Raw genomic sequence first — 8,238 nt, 5'->3', positions numbered from 1 at the left:
GGGGGGTGCAAGTAGTGTCAGTTTCTTAGACGATGATTGATACTCTGGATGAGCCTGTGCTGGGACTGTCAGCAGTTCAGCATGGCTGCTCAGTGAAAATGTTATGATTGGCCCCATCCATTCCCAGAATTTGTTTTGATTGGCTGCGATACAAGAATCCTGTGTCTCCAGTTGAGACGGAGTGCAGGATTTGTAGTAAGTGGGAAATATTACAGAAGATACATCTTGATAAAAGAGGAGATTTCATTGCGTCCTCAAGTCTCTACGATCAGCTATAGTTGGCTCCTTATAGACACAGCTCTCTAGTAGTGTGTGAGTGGGAAATATTACAATAGATCTGTCTTGATAAAAGTTCTTACAGTACCCTTGCACAACAGGCTTCATAACAAGCAACCACTCTTGGCCCCTCATAAACACTGCACCCTGGTGGCCATATAATCACCAGTGAGTGTGAGGGGTGTGGACTGAAACCCATTTGCTGTCAAGTCCCTTAATCCACTAGAAAATAGCACCCCTCCATTTACCCCCTTTAGCTTTAGTGCCAGATCAGATAAGCATAGGCTGCATTGCCAACATTTGTTTTGACTCCTTGCCCTGACACTGTGGTCTCCTATGTTGGTGCCTGTGCTGTGGATGTTGCCTGGCTGGCCCTGAGCTGCTCTGACTCCTGCAGAGTAGGCCAGTCATGGGTCAGACATGAATCAGAAATGTCTGTTTTGAGTAGCAGGGAGTTTTTAATCTTATATAAATTTGAAAGGAGATTCACAAGCGTGCAATATGTGGACATGCACATACTAAATACCTGTGTGCATAATGCCTTTTGAAAGTGTTATAATAACAGAACATCTTGACCTGACATTTCTTAATATATTTACTGTAGGTGTGCCTCTGCCTCTTGAATCACTGCACACTATCTGCTTATTAAGAGTTGAAGCCAGGACAGATGAGAGCAATAATGTTGCTGATGCAATTACCTTGCTAATGTTCTCATTACAACGGTGACCCCACTCAACAATACACCAGGAAATGTAACCCTATTTGTCATAGTATGATATGTGGGGGCAATTTTTAAAAGGGAGTTTGATAATAGGACACTAATGATTTTGGCCTTCTACTCTACCGACATAACTCTTTTTTAGACTGCATGGCAGGCTTTTTGGAGACCCTTAGGATGTCAAGAAGCCTAAGTCATCTTCACAAGGTCCTGTGTGTGTTGGTAGATTATTTCCAGCATAGCAGGACCTCTTTATTCCTTTTTTTTGTTTTGTTGCTTTTATTTAGACTTTGTATTTTTGTTTTTATTGCAAAATGAAGAGGGAAGAAAGAGAACTGAGGAATATTTTTTACAGCACTTTGCTGTACTGTAGCTCTTTGTGACAAAACCTTGAGAATCCAATGGAGAATCCAATAAATGTATGAATATGTTTACACTTTTGTAACTCAGTCCTTCCTTGTCTCCTTCTGTGTTTCTTTAGACCCATTCAGAAGCTGAACGCCAACACTCTTTACAACCAACAAAGGAGATGCAGAGAGGACCTTGGCAAAGCTGTTAGAATGGCTGAGGCTGGACAGAAGCAGAGCTGCTTTGTACAGAGAGATGATCTATGTTTACCTGCATCCATGCATCTCCAGGGCACCTTTTAATGATGCCTCATTTGGTCCTCTTGAATAACTTTTGGCCCACACTGAAAAAGGCCGTCCGTTGTGATTTACAGCTCAGTCTGTCGATGTTCCCCTGCCTCTGACCTCTTTGCTGCCATGCGGTTAGCCCCATGAGGCTCCGAGAGCCCTTCCTTGTGTGTCTTTGAGGCCTCCTCCCCACTCTATGGAGGCTGAGCCCAGCCATCCGGCTGATGGGGAGCGCTCTGGAAGGCAAGAGCAGCAGCATGTAACAGCTGAATCCTCACTAGGATCTTGTCCACCGCAGCAGCCCCAGCAGCCTCCCAATCCTCGTCCTGTACACAGAGCCTTGGGTCGCCTGCAAAATCGCCAACCAAAACGCACTGACCTTCTGCTGCGGTTACAGCAGCAGCAAGCAGTAGCATGGCAGCATTCAGACACCCCAGGTCCCTCAGGGGGCAGCTTCTTCTCTCCAGCCTCCTCATCAACCTCATCCCTCCCCTCTACATCCTCCACCCAGGGTGAGCATGGACAAGGGGTCCCATCTCAGTCCAGCCAAGAGGGCTTAGAAAGGGTCAGCTCACCCAGAAGAGGGGAGAAGAAACCCCCCAAACCAGGGAAATATGTGTGCTCTTACTGTGGCCGTCCATGTGCCAAGCCAAGCGTTCTTCAGAAACACATTCGCTCCCATACAGGAGAAAGACCCTACCCTTGTGCCCCCTGTGGCTTTTCTTTTAAGACCAAGAGCAATCTCTACAAACACCGCAAGTCCCATGCCCATCGCATTAAAGCAGGCCTGGCATCCAGTCGTGATGAGCCCAGTTTGAGTGGACCAGAGGGTAGTGGCGTTGGAGAAGAACCTGAGGAACACACAGAGGGAGAAAGCACTGAGTCTGAAGAAGAGACAGGCCAACACAGAAAATCTTCCTCTAAGGAGATGTTGGGCCAGCAAAGGAAAGGTGGTAAGGAGCTGCTGGGAAGCTCAGAGGAGAGCCAGAGGCCTGAGGACTCCCAGGCTGTCAAGCAAAGGCTGGCACTGAGGCTTAGTGAAAGGAAACGTGGCCCAATGGCTTCTCCAGATGACCCTCCTTCCTCCCTCTCCACCTCATCTTCTTCTTTAGGCCCTGGCAGTAAGGGCAGCACAGAGTCTGGCTACTTCTCTGGATCAGGCAGCACTGACCTGTCCCAAGTTAGCCCCCCCAGTGCCAGTGCCAAAACCTACGCAGAAATTATTCTAGGGAAATATGGAAGGCTGGGAGGGCAGCAGCGTAGTCCCCATCAGCAGCAGCCTCATTCTTCACTTTCCTCATCCTCAGGAACGGAGGACAAGAACATTCCCTTCGCTGTACCCAAAACCCAAGTAATAGAGCACATTACCAAGCTCATCACTATCAATGAAGCGGTAGTAGACACCAGTGAGATTGACAGTGTAAAGCCCAGACGCTCCTCTCTGTCCAGGAAGAGCAGCATGGAGTCACCCAAATTTACCACCCCTAAGGATCCCTACACATTTGATCCCAAAGGAGAAGCCCCTGGCCCCAGTGGTTTGAGGCACGTCCACCATCTTGAGGCAGATCCACCAGGTACCCAGGAGCAGTCAGCAGTGCCTCTGCTTAGAAGCCATTCAATGCCATCATCTACCAGCCAAGGAGAGCCCACCACCTCTGGCACCGTCTCTCCCAGAGGTTACCGTCTCTGCCAGTCATTCGATGAGCAGCAAGCAATGGTAGCGGAGATGAGGGTTGGCCATGCCCAGCGTATGTTGAGGCGTCAGCCTGCCATAGAGGTCCCGCTGGGAGCTGAGCTACTGCTGGAGGAGTCTAGTCCCACCTCCTCAGCCAGAGGCACTGAACTAGCCAGGCAGCCACAGCAACAACAACAGCAAAGGAGTCCGAGTCTGTTTGAATGTGAAGCATGTAGGGCCCACTTCCAACACAGTGAAGGCTACGAGACCCACAAAAGCATATGCGCAGGGCAGCAAACACTAGAACAAGAGAGCAGGGATGCGAGTAAAACATGCAGAGAGGATCGCCCCCAGATGATGATGCACTATAAGTTCAGAGCATTGGCCATGGCTGTGAGGAAGAGAAGGAAAGAGGAAAGTCTAGAGGAGGATCCTCCCAGTCCTGGGTCTGTAGCTATGTCAGGCAGCTCTGCAGGCCTCATTCCTGTGCCAAACCGACCAGAGCACAGCCAGGCCCTCTCAGGTTTGTTTATGTATCCCTGCAGTAGCAGATAAAATGATAACATTATCCTGTGTGAGGTTTCTTTTATTTCATGCCTTTCTATCCTCTTTTGTCTAAGAAAACTGAATAGCTAAAGTAAAGGTATACACAAGTAAATATTTGCATCCTCATCACTGATGTAAAGCAAAGAAAGCAGAAAGAAAAAATACTGAAATTATACTACACTTTACTACATATAGGAAAATAAAATGCAAAATCAATTAAATGTCATCATTCAAAAGCAGTATACCAACGTAATATGTTGGTAGCTAATTAGTTTATTTTGTTTGTTTTTAGGTGTTTCTTTACAGACTGAGCCAAAACAACAGCAGCAGCAGGACAGGAAAGGTGTGTCCGTCATCCAACACACAAGCTCTTTTGAGAAGCAGGAGAGTATATCTATGGAAAGTCAAGAACCAGACCTCAGTGACAGTCCGCAAACACAACAACCCGAGCCAAAACCATTACCTTCTACATCTCGCCTCATTCGCCAGCCAAACATCCAAGTGCCAGAGATCCTTGTTACTGTGGAGCCTGATGCTGACATGCCATCTGTGTCACCGCCAGTGACAGCATCCTCATCGAAGGTACATGATTATTGTGGCATTGTGCTGTATATATATGTATATTAGAGTGTCTTGCTTTTGATTACCTATTTATATTAAATCATTGCATGTTTCATGTTGAATAAATATAAAACATGTAATGATTTCAGGGTGTTTTTTCTTTTACATTCAAAATTTTCTTTAACTTCAACATCCTATGAAACAAACTGAGCAGGTAAGCAGTTAGTGGCCCTTCATCTTATGCTTTTCATTTGTCCTAGGAGGCAGAGAGAGTGGAGGAGTTCCAGTGGCCTCAGCGTAGCCAGACTTTGGCCCAGCTCCCTGCAGAGAAGCTGCCACCAAAGAAGAAGAGACTCCGCCTGGCAGAAGCAGCCCAGTCCTCTGGGGAGTCTAGCTTTGAGTCTGTCTCTCTGCCTCGCAGCCCCAGTCAAGAGAGCAACATCTCCCACACTTCAAGCCTTTCTGCTTCTTTTGAGGACACAGCTAGATCAGAGTCTGCCATCTGGGCCTCCAGTAACCAAAGCTCCCAGATGTTGATGGTGCCATACGCTTCCCACCAACACCACCAAAGCCACAAGGAGATGAGGCGCTCAGCCTCTGAGCAGGCCCCAGCCAGCCCCCAACAAACAGAGCAGATCTCAGAGACCAGAAGTAAGTCCTTTGACTATGGATCGCTGTCCCCTCAGCAGTCTGCATCCTCCTGGAAAGAAAGGAGAAAGTGTCTTCTTGTGAAGCATGCCACCTTAGGGGAACCTGAGCAGGAGGAAGGAACCAGCATGAGTCAGTTGTCTAGGTCAGAGAGTCCAAAACCTGGCCCTTCCCACACCATCCATCCTCCTCTCTACTCAACTGAGTCAAGCTCCCGGTTCAGCCTGGAAGCCACAGGAAAAGCCTTGCAGCTGTTACAGCCACAAATCTTCCCTCCCGCTCAGGATATGCTCCCTTTGCAGCCCAGAGGCCAGAGAACGTTTTCCACAGGATCACTATCCCAGCTACTCCCCGTCACCACAGCATATCCTGAAGTTCTGTCCACCCAAATCATCCGCAGAGCCTTCTTACATTCACAGACAGGACGTTCACCTATACAGATACACCCAGCACAGATCCACATGGCGGAGAGGTTGGGTGTACCATTCCATCAGCTTCCTGCTCTAGTTCCTCTCCAGTTCCCTTCCAGGACTAGAGCTAGTCCGGCTCTGTACATGCCTTTTCCTCCAAGACTTACTGCACATGTTCCTTCCCCTCCCACTTCAGAGAGCAGACCCTCCATCTCTTCCATGTCTTCTGCCCTTGCCCATCAATCCCTTGTAACAATCTCCTGCCACAACCCACGACCAGTCATAGCCACATGCCTGGCACAGCTTACACCAGTAGTGTCGCTTGTGGTGCCAGTGCGCCTCCAGACCCATATACCTACCTATGCCAGTGCCATGTATACTACCCTGTCCCAGATCCTGGCCTCCACCCGCTCACAGGAACCTATTTCTTGCACAGCAATGGTCATCATGGGCCAGGTGGAGCGGGACAAGCTGCAAAGGTCTTACTTGAAGGTCCCCTCCCCAGACATCAAGAGCTTTCTTCCCCTGTCTCTGCCCACTGACTTGGCCTCAGGTTCTGAGGAGGGATACGGTCCACTGGGGGCTGGAGGAAGTAAACGTATGCTTTCTCCCGCAGCCAGTCTGGAGCTCAGCACAGAGGCCCAACGTCACCAGAAAAGGGTAAAAGAGGAAGGGGAGGGGGAGCAACATAAGGCAGGAGAGAAGGAGGAGGAGGATGTAGAACAGCAGGTTAGACAGGAAGAAGAAAGTAAAGCCACTGGGAGAAAACTGGAAGAAGGAGAGAAGAAACAGCCAGAGAGGGTTGAGGTGACAACTGTGAAAGTGAAGGGGGAGCAGGAACAAGTACCAAGGGAACAGGAGGAGGAGCAGTCAACTGAGAAGACAAGTAAAAAAAAGGAAAAGGTGCCAACTGTGGAAGAAGGGGTTGAAAGACCAAGCACCCCTTCATACCCCAGCCTCCACTTCTCCACCTCAGTCAACTGGTGCTACCTGAACTATATCAAACCCAACCCAACAACCCTGAGGGACCCTTCCACCTCAGTTTATTCTACCTGGAGTGTCAGTGCTCACAACCCCAACTTACCAGGCCTCAGCACTAAGGTGGCGTTGTCTCTACTGTGTTCCAAACAGAAACACAGCTCAGAGACATACACCATGGCCATGGCCCCCATGGTCAAAAGCAAATTGGCCCCTGCCAGTAGCAGGACTCCACGTGTATCAGAGGTAAACATAACCACAATATACAATTACTGTATGTAGACCATAAACTTCTATATAAACAATACTGTTATCTTTTTTAAAGTAGTCTTTATGTTTTACATATGACCCCATTAATGTGCTTAAAGGGGTACTCCACGATCAAAGTCATTTTACAGATCTTTGCTAGTACTATTGCATATGTGAAAAAGTTGTATGAAGCCTTCTTCAGAATCTTATAAATTGCCTCAAGTGATGTCACTATAGCTGAGGCTGAAGACTACCAGTTTGAAAATGAAAAAAATCTAGACATGGGGAGTTTGAAAAAAATAGAGCTTTCCAGACCTCTGTAGCCTGCTCCTCATCTCTTTTTGAGGCTAACAGCTTGGGGTTACATTAGCCACTACTAGCTTAACCCACCCAAATCTTTGACAGGGCTTTCTGCGGTTGACTTGCATTGTGGGTAATGTAGGCGGCGGTCTTGTCAAGGAAGAAGAATTCATGGAATAAAAAAGACAATATCAATATCTCTGGCATCAATGTTCTTCTTGTTGTTTTTACTGTTCATCTTGAGTCCAAATTGGTGGAGTACTCTTTTAACAATAAAACAGTTAACATTTTATTTTAAGTTGTTTTTAATTTTTTTATGTGTGTCTTGAGTGTAGGTACATGCCACCCCACCCAGCACCCTCACTAAAGTAAAGGATCAGCAGCAGCATGAAAAGGAGGAGAATAAAGAGATGGGAGAAGAGGAAGGACCCTCCACCTCCAAACAGAGCGACGCTTCTCGTGTTCGCATCTTTGAAGGCGGGTAAGAACTGCAAGTGTGAGTGAGCGAGACTGTTAAAATGCACATGTTTTAATTCAAAATTCAATATTTGTGAATAATCGTAGTGCCTCATTACACAAGTAATCAATTCTTCTGTCACAAACCAACCTGATGACAGCAAAACAGCAACTATGGAGAGCTGACGAGAGTGCACAGAGAATTACAGTAACAGATGGGAGGCAGTGGAACCCGCAGGGACTTCATTTGTACCTGCAGCCAAGCTTTTTCCTTTTACTGCTGGCATGAGTGTCTGTGTTTTGGAAGTGTTAATTTGGCGAGATAGCTGTGTGTGTGAGTGTGTGTAAGCGTGTGAGAGAGAAAAGGGGAAAAGGTTGTCTCTAACTTCACTTTGTGAGACTCATTAATACCTGTTTTTATGGTTGCATAAGTTACTGAGAAGACACAGAGGAATAGTATGAAACAATTTGCAAGCAACCAGTATCATAGTCAGGATTGTTATGTTAGTGTGCATGTGTTTGTCTTCTAACCTGTCCACATTTTTGCACTTAATCTCATTCACATATTTGTGCTTTCCATTAGTGTTTGAGGGACTTTTTTTTCCAGTGCAGCCTTTCCTCATTCCCAAGTTTGTTGTGTTTAGAGCTGAAAGTTTCCCCAGCAGCGGATTCTGTGTAGATCTGTTCACACTGAAGATATGGTAGAAATAGATATGAATAAAAGGGAGAGTAGTGAAAACATGGAGTAGTGGATAGGAAAGTTTTTTGCTTGTGTGTGTGTGTGTG

The 8,238-nt window shown here is 47.1% G+C and overlaps 1 protein-coding gene across 1 annotated transcript in view; it reads left to right on the top strand.

Moving 5' to 3' along the window:
- The window catches only part of LOC118335451 (transcription factor HIVEP3), a 40,702-nt gene that overhangs the window by 26,232 nt on the left and 6,232 nt on the right, over positions 1–8,238 (top strand). The window contains exons 2-5 of the mRNA XM_035671736.1: positions 1,476–3,827; positions 4,143–4,432; positions 4,672–6,693; positions 7,332–7,477. Coding sequence (XP_035527629.1) covers positions 1,826–3,827; positions 4,143–4,432; positions 4,672–6,693; positions 7,332–7,477 — 4,460 coding nt within the window. The 5' untranslated portion in view covers positions 1,476–1,825. The remainder of the gene's footprint in view (positions 1–1,475; positions 3,828–4,142; positions 4,433–4,671; positions 6,694–7,331; positions 7,478–8,238) is intronic.

This window comes from Morone saxatilis, unplaced genomic scaffold (assembly GCF_004916995.1).
Source record: "Morone saxatilis isolate NCDOM2014 unplaced genomic scaffold, NCSU_SB_2.0 Contig24, whole genome shotgun sequence".
NCBI lineage: Eukaryota > Metazoa > Chordata > Actinopteri > Moronidae > Morone > Morone saxatilis.
The sequence above is the reverse complement of the archived record's forward strand: the minus strand, read 5'-3'. Positions and strand labels throughout refer to the sequence as shown.